The following is a 27192-nucleotide window of genomic DNA, read 5'->3' on the forward strand; positions in this document are numbered from 1 at the left end:
ATTCACTACCCTCTCCCTCCCTTTATTTCTTAAATTTAGACATCAACGTTCTTAGTATTCCTCATTATAAACAATATAACCAAAAAAAAGTAAACTTACATAACAATGTTTCCTGATTAATTTTCTGTAAAAAGTATGTAGGGTCTCTAGCGATCTGAGGTACGTAATAATGTAAGTATATTGTCCTGCGCAACGATAATTAAATCAGCACCAAAATCAGCATTAAATCATCAGCAAAATTTAACTGGCTTGAATGGCTTTACTGCAGAGCAATGGTTTATACTGTAAGTGTCACTGTCATTTGATTGTGGATGTGGTGAATAAGCTGTCAACCATCAAAATACTGATTTTGAAGTAATTGAAAATGGTAGTTTTGAGAATATGTTTGAGATTGCGGATATGAGCCAGATGCTGAATGTACTGTGGAAATACGCTGTGGCGATGACAGTGATGGTAAAATCATCTGCTCAAATTGAACCCTTCTAAGTGTCAAAAGGTAATGAAATAAGCGTTATTTTATTATTTTTTAACTGTTATTAAAATATCAGGAGAGTTATGCTATTGCAGCAATTAGAGATCCATCCGTCTTAGATATATAGGTCCGGGTCACTAATGACCCGAATATATAATAATGATTGGACATCCATTCATTTAAGGGTTAAGCAGCAAAACTGTTTTCAGATGTCAATTATATGTAGTTATTGTGATAAAATCTGATAGGACACCTGTGTGAATTTGAGTCCACATCAACTATAATCACTTTGGGACAAGTTATTTAAAGGTCATTATTAGCAAAGTTAGTTCTATGAAGAACTCTAGTATCAGTTGTTTGCAGATGGCACTTGATTTTGATAATTGCATTCCACATGTGAATTAAATGTCCAAAATCTTTTTGAGAAAATGGACAGTTAATGGCATGTCATCAGTTGTTTCTTTGGCCCAATTACATCAAATGACTGATCAACAACTTCTTGTGACCAGCTTAAGTCATATGTAAGGTGATTCCAGCTACTTAACCAGAAATAAAGCGATTGCGTTGAACTTGGCAGTCTAGTGAAGATGTGGCCGAGAAGTAATTTAGCAGCAATCGCATAAATGTCAGCCACAAACAGTTTTTTAATGTAACATGACATAACAGTGTTGCCTTCAGATGATTTTACAGTATGTACCGCTGACAGGGATGAAAGAGATGCTGATTATTTCTGCACACGTGTACTGTTTATTGTGTAAAATTACTCAAGCATACACGCACATTCAGTGTTTCATCTGGTTGATCTTATAAGTTGATCTTATAAATTGCTTAAGCACTTTTTCTAGTTCATGCAACTGAAAAGTGATTCCAATGTGACTTTAAATCAAAAGCAGTCTGAAACACATAAAGTCTGAATAAAATATAATTAGAAGAATGGAACTTGGCTATTCATTCATTACCTTTTGTCATAGTTTGTAACTGGAGAGTCTGGTGGTAGTTGTGTTGGCTATGCTACAGTTAGCTGATTAACCAGGAGAGGAAAATGTCACGCTCAGCGTTCTGATGTGTTATTCCAACATTATTGAAAAATAACATATATTCTTGATATCGGGTGTTGCATTGTCCAACTGTTATTTTCCTTTGTTTATCCTACAGCCATTGTGGATGATGAGAGGCTGTCGGCAGAAGAAATGGATGAGAGGAGGAGGCAGAATATTGCTTATGAATACCTTTGTCACCTAGAGGAAGCCAAACAGTGAGTCAAAGTATATATATTTCACCCAAATTAGTCATATAGACTATGCTCAGGGTCCTTCTCCTGAAAAAGGTTGAAGACCCCTTCTGAACATGAACTGAAGTAATTCAGGGGTGATCCTGCCTTGCATGTGGCTGTGCTCACAGTGTGATAACTTATCAGTATGAAGTGCAGGATGGCAAAATAAATATGCTTACAAACCTTTTCTCACCAATATGAAAAAACAAAAAAGATCACAAACCTTTTACAGGAACTTGAAAATGCATATATTTTGTTGGCCCACTGTGACCCTGTTCTGTGTGCAGCTCATTAGTGTATTTTATGGCAATTGTGTGTGAGGAGAATGTGCCACAGCTCTGACACTCTTTAAAAAAGGGGCCAAAACATAACAAATATTAAAGTGAAATAATGAATTTTAATGTTAATTGTCCAAATATGATTCTAAGAAATTAAACATTTGAAACCAGTTACTTCTCAATGAGCTCCCAGAATGCAACATTTATGGTTGCAATTATTTTAGTATTTTTATGGTTTACTTCAATGTGTGCACTACTGTTCAAAAAATTTAGTGTCTGTAAGATTTTTTTTAATGTTTTTGACAGAATCTCTTATGCTCACCAAGGACTCTGTAATATTGTGAACATTTTATTACAATTCAAAAGAACTGTTGAGTACATGATCATATTTTTAAAAGTCATTTATTCCTGTGATGGCAAAGTTGAATTTTCAGCAGCCGTATCTTCAGTTTTCAAATGATCCTTCAGAAATCATTTTAATATGCTGATATGCATTTTTATTATTATCAGTGTTGAAAACACTTATGCTGGTTCATATTTTTGTGGAAACTGTGATACGTTTTTATTGCAGCATCTTTGATGAAAAGAACATTCACAAGAACAGCATTAATTGGAAATCTTTTGTAACATTATAAATGCCTTTACTGTCACTTTTGATCAATTTAATGTAAGGAGGGGTACAATGCTGTTTCATGCATTCAGAGTTGTTTACACTGTTAAAGAGTTGGATTCTTATGCTAGGCATGGACAAAGTTTCAAAACACAGTTTGGACGTATGACAGAGTATTTCTGTGCCAAAAATCTTACTTCAGGGTTTGTTCAAGTTTTGGAGAGTTTTTTTTTCCGATTGTGGCTCTTCACGACGTAGACAAGGGTGGAACTCCTTATATGGGCATTTCTCATGGAAAAACGCGCCCGTGCACGCATCGACCAGAGCGAGATCACGCCCATCAACAAGCATCACCTGTCGGCAGCGCTGCATGGGACTTGCTTGGGAAGAATGTCTAAAAAAAGTGTGTTTTTGGTTGTAAGGGAAAGATAACTTTGTCCAGCTTCCTAAAGAACCCAGGAGCTCAGCTTTTTCCAGAGAGAATCGTAAAGCTGTATATTTCTTTTAGAAATATGATAAAACTAAAGACTTTTTGGAGATATGAAGGATGCAGTACTACTCTATAGGTACTCAAGATTAACATGAGATTGGGGGAAACTGTGTGTGTTATGCCCCATTTAATGTAAACTATTAATGTATTTTAAAATATTCTTATTGACCCCAAACTTTTGTGTATGTTCAGATTATAAACCAGGCATATTGTGTGCATGGCTAGAACATTTCCAGTTGTGAGGGCTGGGTCTCTTTCAGTTAAATGCATCAGCAGTCATTTGTATCACTGGAAACTTGACCCACATCTGATGGAAGCATGAAAGAATGTGAGGGAGTATTCCAGTGTGCATTGTTCTGAGATGAGGACATTTTTTTCACTTCTCAACATAATAGTTCAAAATTCTGTGCAGTTCATCTGATGACACAATGATAAAATTGTAAAATCAGAGCAAAGTGTGCAAGTTAATGAATTAATGAACCAGTTGTTAAACATCCTGTCCTTCCTGGTAGCACAGTCGTGACTTTTCTGCAAAGCCTCTATTCTGGGAATCCTGTCATGTTGGATCAGGATTATAAGGCTGGTCACTAATCTGCTTGTTAGCAAGGGAGTAACTTGTCGTTCTTGTGTTCCACTCAGACCTCAGGAGTCACAGGAAGAGGCCCACAGGTCACACTAAATGTCTGATGCCTGCTGAGCAGGAGTTTAGCAGTCAAAACAGTCAATTAGTATAGTGTTTTTTAGTAAAAGCTACAGTCCAGTAAAGAGCGTGCTAGCAGTTAACAAAATAAGCAAAACAATTATTGAGATGTTACTCAGAATTCATTACACCTGGCAAGGTTTAGGTTTTAAAATCCACACAGTAAAATATTTTCTTTACTTCTTCATGACCCCATGTTTGCTTTCATGCATTTTATTTTAATCAAATATTATAAATCACAATCATTTCTTGATATTTTCTACTCAGCATGTATATTAAAATGATTTCTGAAGGTTCATGTGACACTGAAAACTGGAGTAATGGATTCTGAATGCTAAGCTCTGCCATAACAGTAATAAATTACATTAAAAAGACATTAAAATATTACTGCTTTTACTGTATTTTTGATCAAATAAATGGATAATTTATGCAACTGTAACTATGTTAATTCCAGATCTGTTGGACTGTTGTTGCAGCTGACAAGTGACAAACATACTTACACAATCCCACCCACCTTTCCAGCACAGTGACAGGGAAACTTTGTACCTGCTTACTCAAACAAACATGTTATTTTAGATAGGGGACCTAGTTGTGAAACTTTTTCCAATTCTAATTTTGTCATTGTGTGATGCCCTAAAGCTCATTAGTCACAAGAGTAATGTGTGAGCAACATGTGTATGATAAGCCCAAGAGTATTTTGGTTCAGATGTTAATCTTAATGTTAATGTTGACTTTATACAATTGTCTCCTTTTTCAGAGCTTATATTTCTCTTTCCATGAGTTGAGATGAGAGACTTTTTTGTAGTTTACTTTAATGCTTCAGTAACATTTTCTCATTCTAATCTTTCCAGGTAGTACTGTTGCCACTTGTCTACTTTGTCTGCCAAGTACGGAAAAAGGGAAATGATATGTCTTTATATAAAAACAAGGCAAATTAAGCAATAACATCATAATCCAATTCACTGTCTGAGTCTATACAGAGTTGTTTTACTTCACTATGCAAAGTCATTTTAAGGCAAGTTAGTTAAGACTCTGGACGTCTTAATGCCTCTGGGTAGCTATTTCTGTGTTGCTGACAGGCATACAAGTACATCCTAATGAATAGAGAATGACGTAACTTTCCGAAACTGGTTTATCAACATTATGTTTCAATAAAATATACAATACTGTTTAAAAATTTGGGGTCAGTAATAAATGTTGTTCTTCTGAACTTTCTGTTAATCAAAGAATCCCCCCAAAAATGAATGACAGTTTCTACAAAAAAAATGAAAAGGCACAACTTTTTTCAACAGTGAACTGGTGAGCATAAGAGCATAATAATAACATAAAATGCATAACTTTTCAATAAATTGTCTGTTTCAAAACCCTCATGACAATTTCTAATTATTTTACATTTTGATCTTGTTAGTATATTTTTAAATAATCTGCCTCAGGGTGTTAGGTTTTGGGGTGGACCTTCATGCTTAGTTTTTTTAGTTTTTTTTTTTTTGTAAATTTTTGTATGAATCAAATCGTACAAATTCAAACAAATTCACCGATTTATAAAATAGTTATATTTTCTTGTAAAATTGGTTTGGTCCATTTTCTCTCACTTATGCTTCCATCTGCCCTGTCACCCCCTCAGTAGGCAGCACCCAGATCCTTTTTACTGCAGGTAATGGTTTTCTATTCAGTAGCATGTTAGACACACGCAGTCTGATAAATAGGTTAAAAATCATAAAATAGATGTTGAACTCTGTGCCTTGGTCCTATTCATCTGACAGTAAACTGCCAGAACCAACTGATATTTTTGGCCCATTCCTTTGTTCCTTCCCCAGCTGAAGCAATAATATTCCACAGTGTGTTAACTCTGTGCAGTTTTGCTGTTAGAACACTCACCTCAATACCAGTAATGCTGTTTTTTCTATGAACAGTATGTAAAACTGTTAAAGTAACTTATTAGTCAAAGCTGTTTATTTTGAGTCATGGTCAGTCTGGAGCAGAGCTTTGAATGTTTCTTTCAGTTTGAACCCCTGCAGCCTAACAATCACAGGAAAGGGTTGCTTGAGGGCTGTAAACAGTCAGATGTCTCTTAGACAGTGTAACAGACGGCTGCATTCTTGGTAGAGAGAAGCAGGAACAGGGAGAGGTGTACACAGCGGCCGGATACTACTCTTCTGATCGGGTCTGCCACATATCCTGATACAGCAACCCACAAAATCAATCTAAAACCCAAAAATCAAAAAAGGGATGGTTTACTCAAAAATTAAATAATTTACTCACATTCATGGCATTCCAAACCTGTATGAATTCCCTTTTTCTGTGGAAGACAAAAGAAGATATTTTGATGAATGTTGGTAACTAAACAGCTTCAGTTCCCATACGGTCAAAAATATAATGGCGATCAGTAGGAACTGAAACTGTTTGGTTACCAGTGTTTCTTCAAATATATGCCAAGTTCTGTCATGAAAATCTAGATGGCACAGTCTGATGGGTCCTTAACGCAAACTGATGATATTCACATTCACAGTTAAATTTCTTGGCACAAGCAAGCTTCCCTCATATTCATGTTGCATATGCAGCCAATAAGCTTGCTGCTATAAATTTAAATGGCTGGTTAGTGTTCACTAGATCATTTGCAGTGTGCTTTCATAGTTCCTCTGAAACCCTCCACCTTCCCCAGCTCCACCTGTATAGATCTGCTACAGGTTATTATATATGCTATAACCTAGAAGTGTGGGGGTGTCTGAAGGCAGAGAACAAACTACTATATGTTAAAGGTGAATAATAACACAGCATATATATAATTAACCATTCAATGTTCGCATTTAAGGGCAGTACTTTAATACAACAAACATGCTGAGTCACCTCTTGATGAACTGAAGAAAAAAACATTTGAGAACCACTTCACTATATTGACAAACTGATCTGCAACTAGGCTGTTTCTGTAGTGGCAATGGTTAATAGTGGTAATGGTCAACTGAATTTTTTTTTTTTTTTTTTTGTCATCATCTTACATATTGCACTTTTAATAAGACATCTGCTAAATACAAACAATACTCATTTCAATCCTAACGGGTTAGTTCACCCAAAAAAAATTCTGTCATTAATTACTCACCCTCATTTTGTTTCAAACCTGTAAGACCTTCGTTCATCTTCGGAACACAAATTAAGATATTTTTGATGGAATCTGGAGCTGTCTGACCTAGTGTTGTCAAAAGACCCAGTTAGGGCTGCACGATGTGTCGTTTAAACATCGATATCGCGATGTACGAATCCACGATAGTCACATCGCAGGATGTGCGATGTAGGCTGTCGTAGTTGATCCGTTATTCATTAACCATACGGGCCAACTGCTCCCCGGCCCTTGACGAATGTGATTAGCGGATTAATTGCAAAGCTTAACCATCATAAAATTAAAGTTTATTATTTTCATGTGTTTTTAAGTCCTGTCAGTTTAACAGGGTGCATATAAGAATGAGCAGAGAGAGAGAGAGAGAGAGAGAGAGAGAGAGAGAGAGAGAGAGAGAGAGCGAGCGAGCCCCGGCCGCGCGCTCGCTCACCTTCACCGTCTTCAAACAACACGAGCGCTGTCTTGCTCTCTCTCCCTCGTGCATATTAATCAAAATCAATTGACACGGTGGTGTCGAACAAAAATAAAAAAAACTATCCAGTGATGAAATGTTTTCTGTGTTGTCAAATCTTGTGCGATATCCTAAACTGCCGAGATAATTACACAACGCACGTACGTACACGTCTGATTCGCGAACTAATGATTAATTTGAACCGATTCAATTTAATGAATGGTTTAAACAACTGACCTGTCCAACACTGAACTCACGAGACGTCTGAATTGGTGTATAAAAAAAAACTGTAACACTTTACCATCATGTTCTATTTATTAAACTATTTAACTACATTATTTAACATTTACTATTACTAAACTGCACTTCTACAACATTGTTAATTTCAACATTTAGGCTATAGCCTTCATTGTTGAAATCAAAAGTTGTACAGTATTTATTAACATAGTTAATGCACTGTGAAGTAACATTAACAAACAATGAACAGCTGTGTTTTTATAAACTAAGATAAACAAAGATTAATAAAAATAGTAACAAAAGTATTGCACGTGGTAAGTTCATGTTAGTTAATATGTTAACAATTCAAACCATATCCTAAAGTTACAAACAAATAATTTATTCTAATTTAAATAATACTCTGATGTTTAAATCATTTAAAATGAGAATGTAAGTGTGCTCACCCCCATTTTTGTTTAGATTTCATATCGCAATATATATCGCAGAAAAATAAAATATCGCAATGTCATTTTTTCCCAATATCGTGCAGCCCTAGACCCAGTACTTCGGTACCAAGTCGGTACTAAAAAACGAAAATGTAACGGTACCAGTTTTTTTTTAAGTACTGGTAGTACCGAGTACCCAGTCAACCTGGTTCTTGGTGCGCTATCCAAAAGGTGCGCAGATGCGCTCTCTTCATAGAAGCACTGAGATGGGGCGAACTCAAAAGGAGGAAACACACTAAACTAACAAAACACTTTCAAGACAGACACCCAGATCAAATTAAAGAGTTCAAGCAGGTAAGTTTCACAGTGTTTCCCATACATTGGGAAATATCAAAACTGACCACAACAAACAGATTTTCCAAAAGGAGTTGACTTCATTGAATAAACATGTGCACTGCACGTGTCAAAGTCTAAATCTGGTGTGGGTGTTTTTACATATATCACTGTATTTCTGAAGAAAACTGACTGTCTTTAGAAAATGATGGATGTCATCTTGCCTGTAATGCCTGAGCAGTGTTTGTGAGCAGTGCTTTTTTAAGTTAGTTTTTAGCTAACTTAGTTGTCATTCTTGGCTTTAAAATTCAAAATTCCTTTAAAATTAAATATGTACACTGTTTGGATTAAATGAAAGTATAGTCAAATTTTTTAATTAGCATGTTTTTGTGTTTTGCTTTGGTACCGAGAACCGTGGATATTCACTGGTATTGGTACCGAATACTGAAATTTTGGTATCGTGACAACACTAGTCTGACCCTGCATAGACAGCCACGCAACTGAAATGTTCCCAAGTCCAGAAACATAGCAAGGAGATTGGTAAATAATCCATGTGACATCAGTGGTTCATCCACAATTATATGAAGCTACGAGAATACTTTTGTGTGCAAAAAAAAAAGAAGAAAGACTTTATTCAACAATTTGTCTCCTCAGCATCACCCTGTAAACAACGTATGCTGTTCTGTGGCAGCTGCATCACGCCGGATACGATTTGATCTGAACGGAAACAGTGTATCCTATCCGGCGTGATGCAGCTGACACAGAACAACATACGCTGTTTACAGGGTGATGCTGAGGAGACGAATTGTTGAATAAAGTGTTTATTTATTTATTTATTTTTTTTTGCACACAAAAGTATTCTCGTAGCTTCATATAATTGTGGATGAACCGCTGATGTCACATGGATTATTTACAGATCTTCTTGCTACGTTTCTGGACTTGGGAACAATTCAGTTGCCTTGCTGTCTATGGGAGGGTCAGACAGCTCTCAGATTCCGTCAATAATATCTTAATTTGTGTTCTGAAAATGAACAAAGCTCTTACGGGGTTGAAATGACATGAGGGTGAGTAATTAATGACAGAATTTTCATTTTTGGGTGAACTAACCCTTTAATTTGTTTTCTGCTTTGAAATGCACATTTTATAATGGCCAATGCTCAGTTTTAGCCGCTTTTACAGCAAGTTGTTTCTCATATAAAAGGCCATTGTTTATTGTTTGACCTAATATAGTTTTTTTCCTGTCATTCCCCTGACACGAAATCTTGATACCGAAACTGTATGTCACATTGTTAGTTAGATATCAATGATGTGATATCATGTACTAGTGTTATTTAATTTAGAGGCGCTCCAGCAGATGGGTTGTGTTGAAACAAAGCAGGTTTTGTGGGAGGCTGGGGAATTGCTGACACATGTCTGGGCAGAGTGTTGTCATTGTCATTGTCATTTTATCTATGTTGTCTTTAATTAAATCAACCTAAAGAGCTGGATGGACATGCAAGGAATGTCATCTTATAGTCCAGTAGAGGGAAGCATCAGATATCAAAGAGAGTTTCTTTGATCAGAATCATGATGTAACCCACTGTGACGTCATAATAGCCCGTATCTCCGCCTTGATTCTCAGGACGCCAGACAAAACAATCGAGTAAGGGGATTATTATTATTAGGGATCCACCGAAATGAAAATTCTTGGCTGAAGCCGAAACCGAACAAAATGAAATACTGGGCCAAAAGGCCAAATACTGAACACGGGTTTTCGAGTTTTTTTCTCCATGTTTCAAAGAATAAAATCAATTACAAAACAACAATTTAAAAATATTTAACACTGAACATTTTTAACATTCTAGCAGACACTATAACAACAAAGCATAATTTAACTTAAAATTAATAAACTAGTAAAATAATATTTTTTGGCCATCAGACCCCTTTCTTGAATCAGGCATTTATTTTTACTGTACAAATAAAATTCAGCCTTGCCGAAAAGAGACTTTAAAAATGTTATAATAAATGTATTAACAGAGCTTTTGTAATGATTATTATCATTATAATTGTCTTTTTATTTTATTTTACAGAACAACAGTACAATTACAATACTAACATTTAAGAATGTTGATTGAGTTCTTGCTTTTTTTTCAACTTTTATTTTGGTGGAAACACACAGGAAGACCTCAATGCTTCTTTCTGTTGACAGCAGCAGATTTATAAAAGAGTCTTATTATGAATACACTGCACATATCGCATTGTCACATTCCTTGTAAAAATTCATAAAAATGTGACTGAGCAGTTGACGAGTAAGACTGTTTCAGTGCAGATTTTCCTTGTGCTTTGGACCTTGAACCCTGGTTAACAAGCAAATAGCACCTAGAGTTCGTGCAACGCTGTCAGAATACAGAAGCGGGAACTAAATGTCTTTAACAACTTGAAATATATGGTCACAAAGAATTGTTCATGACACAGTATCTGTACCAATATAATGGACCATAAGCATCACTTGGCCACTGAGTGTAGTTTAGGCTCCTCCTAAATACATCCTATAAATGCTGTCATATGTCATTCACACATTCAGTCTGTTTTTATTCATAAGTAAAATGCAATTTTATAGGAGTTGAATCATGTAGACAACAGGTTTAGTAAAAATATTCATATGCAATAGTGCATAAATATAGCAAAATCCTCCTCTTTATAGTTATTTATAGTTATTTTTAAATAACTTAACTTTAAATAAAGTACTTTATAGTTATAGTTATTTTTCTAGCTGGGTGTTGAGCTTATGTACACCAAATAGCTATTTTACATGGCAATGTTTACAAGCTTTACATGTTTTTCACAGTTTGACACACTGAATGAGCTTTTACATGATACATTTCAGTAAGTTGTACTGTAGGCTCTCTTATAAAATAGCCTACCTTTTGATGTATATTCAAGTTCGTTATGTACTATAGTAACGTTAGTAAAGAGAAAGATATAATGGGTTCACTTGGCGCTTGAACTGAGGCGCTAAAGTGATTGCACCTGCCACATTAAAGAGCTCCAAAACTGTATTTATTGTTTGAATTTCATCATAAATTTGCCATAATTTTAAAGTTGTTACTTTGTTTATTAAAAAGTAACAAAGCACAAAGCTTTTTGCGATTTCTGGACGGTAAATACGCTTCAAATAATATGAAGTTCACGCATTAACAGAACAAAGCATATAGACTAAGATCTTGATAAGAAGAAGCCATATTAGTAATGATTATAAATGAGAAATGTTAACGGTATTGCCAATATCCACACAGCTGACAGCTTTACCTGTTGTAGATTGTTCAAGTTGTGCACAAAATAGACACTGCTTTTGTGCACTTTTACTTGCATGTCATTTCGATTTCTCTCATGCTGCACAACTGAGCTGCATTTAGCAGGTGTGCATCAGTGCTGCTGTGCAGCAGAGATGAGGTGTCATGGTTATGGACTTTTTTTGTGCTTCTGTCTTTTGTTCCCTTGACCTAGGTTTCCTGAGTTGCCCTGATTACATTCAGTTCCCCCTTTGTTTATTAATTATCTCATTTGTCTCCTATTATTTAAGCCCTGTGTTTTGCCCCTCCTCCTTAGTTCTGGGAATTTATGTTGATATTGTGTGTGTCTCCTGCGTTTCTCCTGCCTGTGGATTTATTATTAAAGGGACTTTGTTTATTTCTACTCCTGCGTTGTGTGCTTTCCATAGCTACACGTGACAGAATACCGGAACTCCAAACTTAAGAGTTTTGTAGCTTTTTCCCCCCTTGCCTTTTGTTTTATTTCTCCCACTATGGACTTGCCTGCAGTCCAGCTGCTTTGCCTGGAACAGCAGGACCGTCTGCTAGAGGACCACACCAGGGACTTTACTGATCTTGTGTGCCTTACTCACTTCCCGGCCCGCTCGCTCTGTGTTTTCCCCAGCCTGAGAGGTTGTTCCCAGTTTCCCTGAATCTCCATTGACTTCTACGCCTCCTGGGTCTCCGCTGGTTCTTTCCAACTCTCCTACGTTTCTTGGGTCTCTGCTGGTTCAGTCCAGCTCTACTATGTGTCTTAAAGGGGTCATATGATGTTGCTAAAAATATTTTTTTTGTGTGTATTTGGTGTAATGAAATATGTTTATGCGGTTTAAGGTTCAAAAAACACATTATTTTCCACATAATGTACATTATTATTTCTCCTCTATGCCCCGCCTTCTGAAATGTATTGTTTTTTACAAAGCTCATCAGTCTGAAAAGCAAGGTGTGCTCTTGTTGGCCAGCTATCCAGGGCATTGTGATTGGCCAAATGTTTCAAGCGTCTGACGTAAATGTTACGCCCTTCAACATATACTGTTATGGCGTATCCAGGTCAGAACACTGGCATAACAGGACAAAAACAATAAAACCCATTACAAACGAGGCAGTTGTTACATCCAGTGGGGACATAATTACTGATTATAATGACTTATACTGTCTTTTTACGCGTTGCGTTGCATATCACGTCCACGTAAACATAAAACCATGTCTACATTTGTGATTGGAGAAACGACAAACAACAAATGTTACTCTACACTGCTCAAAATTCGCGTTTGAATCATCAGTGGCAACTCCTTTGCATATGTAAACCTACTTAAATACGGTGAGTCAGAAGCACCAGACTGTCCTTGCAAAGAGTGAGGAATGGCCAGTGGCTTGAATGAGGAACGGCCAGCAGATTCAATAAAGGAGTGGCCGGGGGTTGCGGCAACCACTTGTGACGACCACGGTGAGCGCAAAGTTGATGTATTTCCTCAGCGACCAGCACAGATCAGCTCTAGGCATGACGAAGTGGATATCATGCTCTTTTGGAAGGTTATGCAAATCTTCCCACAAAGTGACGTAGAGATGTGGGGGCATGTTAGAATGAGCCGTTTTAGGGGGGCGTGGACAAGTCTTAACTTTTATAAAGAATATCTCTTTAGATTTGAGACATTAGTCTTTGCAACTTTACAGATCTTCTTTATGCACCAAGAGCTTGTAACACTCCAAAGAGAAAGGGTAAATTGAAATCGCATCATATGACCCCTTTAAGCTCCCACCCAGCCTCCTTCTCCCGCCAGCCAGTTCCTAGGCCCTATCTCCGCTGGGGCCTGTCAGTTCCTCAGCTCACCCTCACTCTCTGCTTCCAGTCCCCGAGTCCTGGACTCCACCTCGGTCCTTCGACCCTTCAGCTCCGCCTTGGCTCCTAGCATCCTCACCTCCACTGTGTCCCATCATCCCACTGGATCCACCGGGCTCCCTCGTCCCTCTGGCTCCACCTTGGTCAGTTGTCGACCATCCACCGCCTAGGGACTCCACTCCTCTGGCTTCGCCTCATCACTCTGTCTCTCTGCCTCTGTCAGACTCCTCCTTCCCTACGGCTCCACCATGGTCTTCAGGATCCCTGTCTCTACCTCTGGCCTGAGCCGCCAGCTCCACCTTGGTCCTCCGGATCCTTGGTGTTGCCCTGCTTTCCGTCTGCTCGGCTCCATCCTGGGCTCCTCGCCATCGCCCCCGTGGAGTCATCAGCCCTTCCTCTACCATGGCTCCTCACTCCATTGACTCCACTGTGGGCTGCTATCCTATCTGGTCTCTGGAACTCCATCTTGCTCCTCCTGCTCCTGGCTTCCCCGTGGCTCCTTCAACCCTCCACTCCCCCATGGACTTTTTTGGGCTCTTTTTGTTTCGGCCCCTTTCCCATGGCCTACCCCTTGCTTGCCCCATGCCTGCCTCCTGGACCCCCGCCCTCCCTCCTCTGTTGGAATATGTGGCGCGAGGATGCGCCTTCCCAGGAGGGGGCGAACTGTCACGGTTATTGACTTTTGTTTGTGTTCCTGATCTTCTGTCTTTTGTTCTTATGACCTAGTTTTCCTGAGTTGTCCTGATTAGTTTATTTGGTTCCACCTGTGTTTATTAATTATCTCATTTGTCTCCTATTAAGCCCTGTGAAAAATGTGGTTTGACTTGAAGAAATTATCAATAAATTTAGATAAAACTAAATTCATGCCGTTTGGAAACCGTAAAACTGATACACAAGAAAAAGTAATGATTAATAATGTTGAAATAGAAAGAGTATATGAAAATAAATATCTAGGGGTGATTCTTGATTACAAAATCTATTGGAAACCCCACATTAAACGTGAGAGAAAAAGTAGCACGGAGTATTGGAGTAATTGCGAAAGTAAGTCATGTATTGAATGAGAAAGCACTTTATATTCTGTGTAGTTCACTTGTATTGTCATATTTAAATTGTGTTGATGTATGGGGCAACACTTACAAAACCACCCTACAAACACTAAGTACAATACAAAAAAGAGCAATTAGGATAGTTAATAATGTAGGATATTATGAGCATACTAATTTATTATTTTTAAAATCTCATACTTTAAAGTTTAATAATCTGGTAGAATTTAAACTGCACAAATAGTTTATAAAGCAAAAAATAAACAGCTGCCTAGAAATATGCTACAATTATTCACAGATAGACAGGGGTGTTTTAATTTGAGAGGAGCTTTAAATATGAGACAGCAAAATGCACGGACAAAACTCAAAACTATATGTATTTCGATTTGTGGGGTGATATTGTGGAATCGATTAAACGGATACATCAAAGAAAGTGTTAATATGTTGCAATTTAAAAGAAGGTATAAAAGATTTATTTTTGATAAATACAGAAGTGGCCGGTGAGAGTGAGAATTTCAACATTGTTGTTACTGCTGCTTGATTTTGTTTCTGTTTGTCTTCTTTATCTTAATAAATAGATAAAGAAGCATGTAATTTGGAGTAGTATTTCTGTATTATTCAAAATGGTATTTATTATGGCAGATTGTGATTTGTTATTGGTAATTACTGAGGGTAGGATTTAATAAGCTTAGGGCTTCTACCTACCCTTTTTTATTTTGAACAGGTTGACTATATGTAAAAGAAAGGGGGAAAAAAAGAGGAAACATTGTATTCGTTGAATTTTTTTAATTTTTTTATTATTGGTACTCATTTGTATATTTATTATGTGCTTTTTTCTTTTGTATTTTTAATAGTTCAAAATAGAAGCGAATAAAGAAATAAAAGTGTTTTGCCCCTGCTCCTTAGTTCTGGTATTGATGTTGATATTGTGTTTGTCTCCTGCATTTCTCCTGCCTGTGGATTTATTATTAAAAGGACTTTGTTTATTTCTACTCCTGCGTTGTGTGCTTTTCATATCTACACGTGACATGAGACTGTTTGAAACTCTTTTTTCCACTAAAACTTTGATGCGCATCATCTCGGTTTAATACCTGAACGTAACAAAAGATGTGATCGCAAAACAATCAGGAAAAAGGCACTACATTGAATTTTTTAAGTCATAACATGTAAATATAATCACCAGTGGCGACCTCAGCCAAAACTTCACTTGCAAATTAATATTTTTGTTTGCAAATGTGACCATTTTAGTTGCAGTCTGGAGTCCTGATTCTGTTGTACCTCAAAATTAATTGAGCGTGCCAGTGACCTAACCTGTGACCTCCAAATTGACCAATCTCTAAACTCTGCTTTCATTTCTGTTGGAATGAAGTGACTTAACAAATGATTAACCAAAGGTTTGTAAACAGCAGCATAATATTGACTTTTTAACTGATTCACTTAACTACAAAAACTTTAACTTTAACAATTATAAAACATAATCCTTCTTAACCAAACAAAACATAAACCATGAACAATCAAAACAGACCCTTTTGCTTAAGCATACAGTAGAATCACCCATGAATCAGCAGAAGGGATGAATTACAGATATTTGATCTTTTTAAATGAAGACTCCCCCATGTTTGTGAGCTGAAGGCAGGACACTTAGCTGTCAGTTGGTCGGGCAGCCCTGAAGGGCCCAATGCCAGTTTTCTTCACTGGCAAGAGAAAAGATATGCCAGTGTAGGTGCCATGACAATATGTCTTTCTCTGAATATGTCAAAGGTCACTTTTGTCAGCTGGTCACTGACTAGCATCCAGTTGGGAATGTTGTTGTCCTAGCTATTATTGCACATTAAATTATTTTCTAAATTATTTATTGTAAATTCTTTTGGAAGAAAAACAATGTTTTATTCAATATATATATATATATATATATATATATATATATATATATATATATATATATATATATATATATATGTATTATTCTTACCATGGCTGCATTTATTTATTTAAGAATAAAGTAAGACCAAAAAACTTTAACATATTTTTTGTTTGTTTTAATATAATTTTAAATGTAATTTATTTATTCTCATGATGGCATAGCTGAGTTTTCAAGCAGCCGTTACTCCAGTCTTCGGTGTCACATAATCCTTTAGAATTCATTCTAATATGCTGTTTTGCTGCTTAAACATTTTTTATTATTACCAGTGTTGAAAATGGTTATGCTGCTTAATATTTTTGTGGAAACCATGACTTTTTAGGATTATTTGATGAATAGAAAGTTGGAAAGAACAGCCTTTTTTAAATAGAAATATTTTACAACAGTGTGTAAGGCTTTACTCTCACTTTCGATCAAATGCATCCTTTTGTCTCAAAAGTCTCAATTTATAAAAACATATAACATAAAATATGAGTTACATTTTTGTGGTGAGATTTTTTTTGTGTGATACATGATGTCTTTTGTTTAAAATAGAAAAAAAAGGCAGCATTTCCTGGCTTTACATTTAGGAATACATTTAGGGGCCGTTTACACATCGTTTTCAGCCAACAAGGGGGAACTTTTTTATGTGTTTTGCCTGTTCGTTTACACAACATCAGTGTTTTATCTTTATTATATTTTTGAAAACGGGTTTCAAAGTGCAAGTTTTTGAAAACGCCACCATTGTCATTTCCATTTAAACACCTTAAACAGGTGTCCGGTTTGAACATGTAGCGAGCAGACGTGTGAGAAGTGGCTCCCGAATGACTTTTTATTTTCAACCTAATTTTTTTGGCATAAAGTTTGGCACCCCTTGAGTTTATTACGTGTACATTAAGACTTAACTTTGCACAACTAAATGAGACCAAAGAGACGTGACCGAGGGCAAAAACGACTGAAATAAACACCCAAAACGGAAATCTTTGAAAACGCTGATGTTACGCGTATGCGTATCATGCGTTAGGTATGTAGATATGTGCAGTATGTGTCGATTTTAAAGGCAAGCGCGAATAAACATACCCAACAATGGCGGAGTACATGGTAGTGTTGCAGCTGCTCAAGAATTTGCTAATGCATCTTCAGCAAAGTGTGGATTTACTTCAACAATATTACAACCAACAGTGGAGACGCATCATATACACATGGCAACAGGTATTGTTTACTAACAAGGTGACAGTGCCAACTACTGGCCTAGCATACGTAATATAGTGCTTTTGGCCGTTTTTGTGGATATGTGTAAATGCAAATCGTTTTGAAAACGTTGTTGTGTATACGTGCAACTTTTTAAAAATGCAAGGGAAAAAACTTTTCGCTTTTTGACTACAACATTGTTGTGTAAACGTAGCCTTTGAGATCACATTTTTCTGCAGTGTTCGATGTAGACATGGGATAAAGTGTGACAGTAGTACCTAACCTTGATATTAACTGTTCATGCCAGAAAATAAAATATTCAACAAACCACTCATTTACCACCAAATTCCTTTCACACTTATTCTTTACTCAAATTCTTTACCACAAGTACTTTAATCAAGAAATCATGTAGAAAGCATAAGGGTTTGCAAAAAATAAGAAAATAAGACACAAACAGGTTGTGGTCCCCTTGATTCCACTTTTTTGGGGAGCTGAGTTTTTATCATTTGGGTGTGCTTTGGGAACTCATATCTGAAATGAATATTAATAATAAAGCATTGCTGTTTTAGAAAGACAAGCTGTGATCTGTTTTTTGGGGACATCTACTAAACTGAAGAACTAGTGAAGTGAACCATGGTCTGTTATACATTTTTATAGGCATATCCAGATTGCAACATTTTTACTTCTTTAACAAGTTTAAAAATACCAAACTCATGTTTTATGATGCCGAGAGAGAATTTTTGATGCCCATAGGCATAATGGTGCTTTCAAACTTTTCCCTACATGGTAAAAAACTTTTATTAACAGAATAAATCCCTTTATATAAACATAATCAAAAAATAATGCACCAAAAAATATAGTTGATCTGTGTTGAAGTATATTCAATAAATAATGCATAAATAAATGCATGTCAAACCATGTTGCTATCATTTGAAAGTGTCGATTTCATATTGTACTGAAATACCTACCAGTTGTAACATTTAGTGTTTGTTGTCAGTCTATTAAGTTTAAGTATGTCTTGCTTATGTGAGGAGCTAAAATGTGAACCTTTTGATTTCAGATGGATGGAGGCCTGTCTGGAGGAGCAGCTGCCTCCTACAACAGAACTGGAGCACGGTTTGAGGAATGGCGTCTATCTTGGAAAACTGGCTAAGTTCTTTGCTCCCCAGTTGGTGTCAGAGAAGAAGATTTATGACAGGGACCAATCTCATTATAAGGTACTGATTTTCTGATGTTATTTAATGTTTTTTAGCAACTCTTTTAGCTCAGCACAGAATTAGTATATGCAACCCTTACGTTCACACAGCCGCTCCTAAAAAGTACATTTGGAAAGTCACACCTGTTAGTAAATACAATCCCAAACACTGACTGTGAGCATAGCCACTATGTCACATTGCTTTGCCAGGATGTGCCTTTTCAAATGCAACACAGACATCCTCACATCCTGAAAGTCTCATTCTCATGGGAGGAGAAAAATTAGGGTGGGAATTCCCTGAGACTGAATTGTGCCCACTGATAGTGATGTTTATTTGCACATGCTATCTGCATTGTTTTAGTACCTGATTCACTAAAGCAATTATGCAAATCAGGTAATGATGCATATACACCCAAAAATTTTGTGGTGAACACAATTTGCATGCCACAGCATAGAAAGAGTCATGTTTGTGCTGAAACTAATGATAATTAGTTATTTAACAGCATTTAGTACCTAGTTAATTACATTTATAATAATTAGGCTGTATTTCCATTCAAAAGTTTGGGGTCGGTAAGACTTTTAAATGTTTTTAAAAGAAGTCTCTTACGTTCAGCAAGACTGCATTTTTTTAATCAAGAATATAGTAAAATGGTAATATTGTGAAATCAAGCATCAGCATCAGTTCTGGCAGGTCACGTTAGTCAAGCTCACATCAGCTAACTCTCAGCTGATCCACATCTACCTATAGGGATGCGACACCTTTCACAGCACCCATATATAAAGTCCTTCAGTATTATCACCAGCTTTGTGTTGCTCAAATGCTAATTATCCTCCTCCATCCCCATCTCCTCCTCTCGTTAGTCAGTATTCTGCCTTCTGATTCTCCATTGAATCAGACTAATTTGTATAATGTTACATTAAATTATTGAACTTTTATGATATTTGCAATACATTTATGTTGGTTCTATTTTGTTTACCCTGGGGGGGATATTGCTGCTCTCCCTGCTCGTGTCCATTCTAGGCTGCATGGATGCGCAGGGAGTTCTTGCCCAGAACAGAACCATATGGCCAAACCAAACTGTATGCTAATTGTCAGTCATCTTTGACGATAGTGGTCCTGACAGAAATATTATAACAATTTAAAATAACTATTTTATATTTTAATATACTGATAGCAAAGCTGAATTTTCTTCAGTTTCAGATCTGAATTTTCTTTATATGTAATTCCATTTTAGCGGTTCATGAAATGTGCATGAAACATGTTACTGTTGCATGTATTTATTTTGTTTTGTACTTTCTCCAGCACTCAGGACTACATTTCAGACACACAGATAACACTGTGCAGTGGCTCCGAGCCATGGAGTCCGTTGGTTTCCCCAAGGTGAGGCCCAAATACACACTTTTAAAGAAACAGTCCCACTCTCACAAATCCTTGCCATCTTCTCTCTTTGAAGATAGCAGTGCATTTTATTAGATTAACATTCAAAAGGAGGGGGCTGAATCAAACAAAACAGTCCCCTGTACACATTGTGTGCCCAGTTTGACAGTTTGGATGAGAGGATAGATAGTTATTTTATACACCATAAGATGAATGCATAAATGCTTTTATTAAATATTTACTCATGGTTCGAGTTGTTGACTTAAATTAGCAATGGCCCTGTCAATCATTTTAACTGACTTTCACTCAAGGGTAGAAAAACAAAAGTTTCATCCAAGTATAATGCAAAACTGCAATGTGCAGAATCAAAAGGGCATCATGTTTAGATACAGTATATAGATAAAAGTATGTGCACACCAAAACACAACACCCATATGTTCTTGTTAAATATTTTCAAGAGCATTGACATTATAAGTGAGTTGGACTGCCCTTTGCTTCTACAAGGAAGATTTGCCACTAGATTGTGAAAATGGCTACAAGGATTTGCTATAATTCAGAAATGAGCATCCAGGTCATGTATTGATGTTGGTTGATGAGGTCTGATTCACAGTCACTGTTCAATTCATCCCAAAGGTGTTCAGGTCTGGAGGCCTGTTCAGACTCAGTAAATAATTTCTATATGGATCTATATGGAATTATCTCGCAAAACTGTTGCAAATAAAGTTGGCAGCACACAGTTCTCTAGAATGTCTTTGTCATTGTGTGCTGTAGAAATGTCTTCATTGGAATAAAAGAGAAAGTTCATATTGAATATTTCTATTCCTCTTTCAGATATTCTATCCTGAGACCACCGATGTGTATGATCGCAAGAATATGCCCAAGGTGATCTACTGCATTCATGCACTGAGGTACTATAGACCTATTTTTTCACTGAATATTTAAAACAGATTCACAGGGTGTGAACTAATAAGGTTTGCTTGCTTCATCGGGTTTCATAACCTGAAATTATAAAATTGTCGGTTAATGTGGTCATGGTTTCAAGATCTCTCAGTTAAAACACAACACTTATAAAACAACAGCATGTATGACGTATGACTCCTCCTTCCACCCATCATAAATAAAATTTCACCACTGAGAAAAGCAGATGCTTTTTGGGGTAATGGTGTGACTAGGGGGTGCCTTTTGGTACATGTACCCATCAGGTCTGCTGCTTAACTTTCTGCCAGTCTTAGGTAATTTCCTGTCACTGTTTCCTGACAATTCCTGTCACTATGCTCCAGAGACAAAACTCCTTTTCACACATCCTCTGTTATGCAGAGCGTCCTCAGATCATTGACTAGCTGAGAGCAGAACCGTAGGACGTAAGCACATCCGTCAAGTTAATGTTTTATGTTTTTATTTGCTTCATGGATTATCTCCATTCAGTTTTTATGGCCTGCTCAGGATTGAATTCTCTGAAGTATGAACTCTGAGGTGTGATCCTGCACTGTTATGATATCAGACTCCCGCCCTCCCCTGCAGGAAGTGTATACTCAGAGATTGGCAGAGGTTTCTGTTTCCTGTTTTAAAACGCCACACTTTAAAATGAACAACAAACAAAATAAAATCAATATCTACCTTGTCCTACTATATATGTCTGCCATTAAAATGAAAGCTCATGAGAAAATATGATCAGAATTGATTGATCACCAAGTATGTTTTTATTTTTAATAAAATAAAGCATTAAAATGATCAAAAGTGACAGTAAAGATAGATTTATTTTTAAGTTCCGTTTGGTTATTGCTCTCTATTAGGTTAATGCTTGAAAAACCCATACTATATTTAGTTCAATAATATCATAGAGAATGTGTGGGCTTTTCTGAAAAACCATAACTCACAAGGCATTAGTAACCACACCCTGACAAGTCAACCACCCACAAGAACCTAAAAGTGTGACAGTGAGTTTTGCATGGGCATCATCACTTTTCTCAGAAAATTTCATTTACAGTAGCATTCACTTGTAACTTAACATTTATGTTATTTATAGGAAACCATAGAATGCCTCAGTGTAGAAAACAATTCATGAATCATTTTTAAGTAAAAAGCCAGTTAAGTCATTAGTATCTTAATATATGCAAATTGTAGACGTTAGCAGTTGGTGTGCACAGGGGACTGTGTCTGATGAATGACCACAGGAAGGCTTCTTTTACGGTAAATGATTACTGATAGTGTTTTCCTGCTCTCTTTCTCTCTCTCTCTCTCTGTCTTGTGTGTGGGTTGCCTGGCTTCCTCCCTCTGCCTTGCACACGCTCTTCCTTCCTGACCCTGCAGTTAACCCACTCAGTAAGACTAGACAACACTGTGACTGTGCCCAGAGAAAATCCTGTGTGGCTCAGGCATCATTAAATCACCATCAGCATATACTTTGCATTAGATAGTAGACACATGAATATGAGTATTTTATTTCTTTTTTTTTTTTCAAGATCATCGTTTTAGGTAAAAAATCTCTAATATAACATTATGTATGACACAGTAATGCTTACATATTTATATAAAATATGTTTGTGTTATGTATTTAACTTAGATAACCAAGGACATTTTTTTCATTATAAAGGAAATGTTTGCCTGCATAGTTCTAAACAGTAATCAAGCTTGTGACTCATGAGGTATAGTGAACTACATCTCTTATATCCATTAAACCACTTAACCTTTGACCCTTCTGTAGTTCTGTCCTTCTGACTGTGTCTATCTCTCTGGATATTAATGTAGGGGTCAAAGGTAAGGAAGGTACGTTAAGTGTATCTCTAATGCATAAATGCTCAGGCGCACACCACTCTAAACTCTTCAATAATTGATTACTCCTCTATTTGTCCTCAATCAGTGGACAGATAAAAAATTAATGCAGTTTCCAGCATGTGTCGCACACTAACTGCAGGCTATTTTCCTTTTACAGAACTGCTATAGGGATTCTCTTAACTCAACTGCATACTGACATCTAGTGGAAGAACATTAGAACTACATAAATTTTAATGCTCTGTATTGCAAACAAGGCTAGTGAAATATTTAAAACAGTGCTTCTCAGACGGTTTTGGCCTTAGGGCACAACACAGTATCAAACTGGGAACATGTACCTTGCCTGTATAATTTGGCTGCTGTTACCATATGACATTTTAATGCAAGAATTTGCATTAAAATACCATAGCGCTTCATTGGGCAGTTGAAATGACATTTGATTTGACATCAAAAACTAAACATAGGAATTGAGGATATTTTGACAAGTTGATCACCTGTTTATTTTGCTGCATGATTGTATGATCAAAGCCTAGATAGCAGCACGTCTAAGAACAGGAGATGCTTTGGAATATATCTTTTTAATAAAGAATTTTCAATCTTAAATACCAGCTTCTTTCAGTTAGACATGTTGCTTCTTCATATTATAGTAAGGCCAAGAGAGTTTGAAGAGATGGTGTTTATGATTTATGATTTTATGATAGGCTCCTGTGTGTTTGTGCATTTATTTCTTTTCTTTTCAAGTGTATATGTAGTAAATTAATTGTGTTTATGTAAATTTGGTGTATGTCCTTACATTGTCTTGAAATTCGTGTACTGTATAAATGGTGGTAAATGTTTACTTTAGGGACACTTTTTTTATAATTATTATTCTACCATTTTGGAGAGAAATAAAAATGCACAATAATTTTAACTTCCAAAATTATTGTGCATCCTCAGCTCAGACGAGTTTTCTCTGCTGTCTCTTATTATATCTCATTCTCTTGCTTTTATATAGTTAATTTATTTGTTTATGTATGTATTTATTTGTTCTTCTTTGTGTAGCTTGTACCTGTACAAATTGGGAATTGCCCCTCAGATCCAGGACTTGTTGGGGAAAGTAGACTTTACAGGTATGCCGCAGTCATTCACAAAAATCTAAAAATTTAGCTCAGGTCCAAAGTACTAGGTCTGTTTGTAACCACAGTACATATTAATAATTACAATATTAATTATATGAACAATAAATAAATAGTTTTTTTTCAAAGGCTAATCCTTAACCTATTACTTCAGTCATAAATATGTGGTATCTGCAATCCGTTTGAGATTTGAAGAACATATACTGTAGTGGTGCTCCCTTACAATCACAGAACTCAGGCACAGCCATGCAATTATATCTATAACTGAAGTTTAGATCCACCTCTGTCAGCTCAGATCACAGGAGAAAAAAAAGGAGAACAGTGCTTCAGGTTTTAATGATAGTGAACACTCTGCAGAAACCTAGCTGTTTGTGTTTGATTAATGATAGGATTGTAATGACAGGTAATTACTGCTTTAGCTCTGTTCAGAGTGTATCCCTTCAGCTTATTCATTGTGTTACTCTATTAAAAAAATAAATCAACATGAAAACACATTTAAAATCATGATGTGGTATGTAGTGAATTAATAATGAAAGTGAAAACACATTGAAGATTAAAGCAAGCCGTTTTTGCAGAAAACAATTTCTGTAGTGGTTTGGTGTCAGATATTATGTTGGTCACTATTTCTATCTGTGTTGATAGATTGAACCGCAAGACAACCATTGTTTTTCAAATGCATTACAATTGCTGATCTTTTATGAAATGCCATAGGTTACCACAAAATAATGGTTTTGTAAGTAATAACGTAAAAAGAAATATGTCAAATATGTCGCCTAATTGATGACATTTCATATTCTCTTTCCACAGAGGAAGAAATCAGCAACATGAGGAAAGAACTGGATAAATATGGCATCCAGATGCCCACCTTCAGCAAGATCGGTGGCATCCTGGCCAATGAGCTTTCAGTAGATGAAGCTGCATGTGAGTGACTTGACCTGTTTCTCCTATTCATGTGTTTATATTAAATACATATAATCTTCATCATCAGGATCACATGTATTTGTTCTCTTTTTGATCTATATCTGTAGTACATGCTGCTGTCTTTGCCATTAATGAGGCCATTGACAAAGGTCATGCAGAGAGCACAATGGTGGCTCTGCAGAACCCCAATGCCTTACTGAGAAACACACAGAAACCACTGGCCCAGGCCTACCAGGACACACTGAGCAAAGCCAAGAGAAACAAAGAGGATCAGGCTTCGGGACGGGTAATCTAGATATTCATATTAAACGTTTAGAAAAACCCTTCCATTCAAAGTTTTGTGGTTGGTAAGATATTTTATGTAATGTATTCCTGTGATGGCAAAGCAGAATTTTCAGCAGTCATATGGATATTATACAGCAAGAATGATAATATTTCTGCCTGTCAGAAGTTATGTTTTACAAAACCAATGTAAACCACATTTGTATGTGATTTAAAATCTGATTTAAATTGGGTTTTTGAAATTATGCACAGTATGAACAAAGCCTTATGTTAGCTAACGTGCTAGCAGTTTTCTACACTCAAGATTTTTACTCCGATTCTCGGGAGGGGAAAAAATGGGGTCTAAATCGTATAAAACATCCTGTAGTGTGAGCCCAGGTTTAGTCATACATAGGCAATCAGTAAAAACCCAGACACACGAATATCTGATTCTTTTTAACCTAAAGATTGAGCACTAATTTACAGGGAGGACTATTTATAAGTTGTTGAAAGCAAATATCCAATGGTTGCCTGCAAAGCAAGTTTGTCAGTGTTTCTTTTTGCAGCCACCTTTTAAACAATCTCCAGCATTCCTTTACTTGCAAAATCAGCAGGATTTTGATTAAAACATAACAGAATCAGCCTTGCTAGTTAAATGCTGATGCCCTCTAACACTCCTCACACACTCTGCTGACTCCAGCATCACCTGATCTCCTGATGTTGGCTCAGTTGAATAGTCATTTTGTTGTGTGTACACATCTATGGTTGTGTGAATAGTGTATTACTGCTCAGGGATTTTTTTTTATTTTTTTAGCCTGGTGTTAAGATCTTTGCTCACAGGCACAATGGTGATAGCTCATGTCTTGCTGGGATCAAACCAATAGCATACTTATTACTTTCCCTGAGTTTACCCTGTCCTCTGCACCACCAAATCTATGATTGTTTTTTTGTTGTTGTTTTAAATAAGTCTTGGTAATAGATAAAGTGTGACATACAGTGGGTAAAATAAGTATTGAACACATCACCAATTTTCTCAGTAAATATATTTCTAAAGGTGCTGCTGATATCGGTAATAACCCAAGTAATCCATACATACAAATAAGACAAAAAAAAAAAAATTAAGTTATTTGTAATAAAATGGAATGACACTGAGAAAAAGTACTGAACTACTGAAATGTATTTGAGCCTTTGTTGGTAATGTCAGCTTCAAGACGCCTCCTGTATGGAGAAACTAGTCGCATGCATTGCTCAGGTGTGATTTTGGCCGATTCTTCAACAGAGTCTTTAAATCTCGAAGCTTCTGTGGGCCTCTTCTATGAACTCTGATCTTTAGTTCTTATTTTCTACTGGATTCAAGTCAGGTGATTGGCTGGGCCATTCTAGCAGCTTTATTTTCTTTTTCTGAAACCAATCGAGAGTTTCCTTGGCTGTGTTTGGGGTCATTGTCTTGCTCAAATGTCCACTCGTTTCATCTTCATCATCCTGGTACTGTAGGTGTATACTGTAGGTGTATAGATTTCAGCTGGTGTCTCAGCTTTCTATGCCTTTTTGCTCCTCCCTTTCTTCATGTGTCCAATGCTTTTTCCCAGTGTCATTCCATTTTATTAAACATAACTTAATTGCTGAACTTATTTGTTTTGTCTTATTTATATGTATGGATTACCTGGGTTATTACTGATATCTGGTGAAAATGTCATGTCAGCAGCACCTTTAGAAATATATTTACTGGGAAAAATGGTGACGTGTTCAATACTTATTTTACCCACTGTATTGTGTGTGTGTTCAGCGCTCGTCTGTTGCAACTGAAGAGAGAGATGTGTATGAAGAATTGCTGACTCAGCAGGAGATCCAGAACAGTGTAGACCTCGTGAACAGTGAGTGTTTTATGTGTTAATTTATGTGTTG

General features: G+C 36.5%; 1 protein-coding gene across 1 annotated transcript in view; it reads left to right on the forward strand.

The window, feature by feature from the left end:
* iqgap2 (IQ motif containing GTPase activating protein 2) overlaps nucleotides 1–27192 on the forward strand; it is a 53047-nt gene that overhangs the window by 4688 nt on the left and 21167 nt on the right. Inside the window, exons 2-9 of the mRNA XM_042724609.1 lie at nucleotides 1628–1727; nucleotides 18706–18862; nucleotides 20144–20221; nucleotides 21050–21126; nucleotides 24032–24099; nucleotides 24913–25026; nucleotides 25134–25312; nucleotides 27074–27161. Coding sequence (XP_042580543.1) covers nucleotides 1628–1727; nucleotides 18706–18862; nucleotides 20144–20221; nucleotides 21050–21126; nucleotides 24032–24099; nucleotides 24913–25026; nucleotides 25134–25312; nucleotides 27074–27161 — 861 coding nt within the window. The remainder of the gene's footprint in view (nucleotides 1–1627; nucleotides 1728–18705; nucleotides 18863–20143; nucleotides 20222–21049; nucleotides 21127–24031; nucleotides 24100–24912; nucleotides 25027–25133; nucleotides 25313–27073; nucleotides 27162–27192) is intronic.

This window comes from Cyprinus carpio, chromosome B5, assembly GCF_018340385.1.
Source record: "Cyprinus carpio isolate SPL01 chromosome B5, ASM1834038v1, whole genome shotgun sequence".
In the NCBI taxonomy this organism is placed as follows: Eukaryota; Metazoa; Chordata; class Actinopteri; order Cypriniformes; family Cyprinidae; genus Cyprinus; species Cyprinus carpio.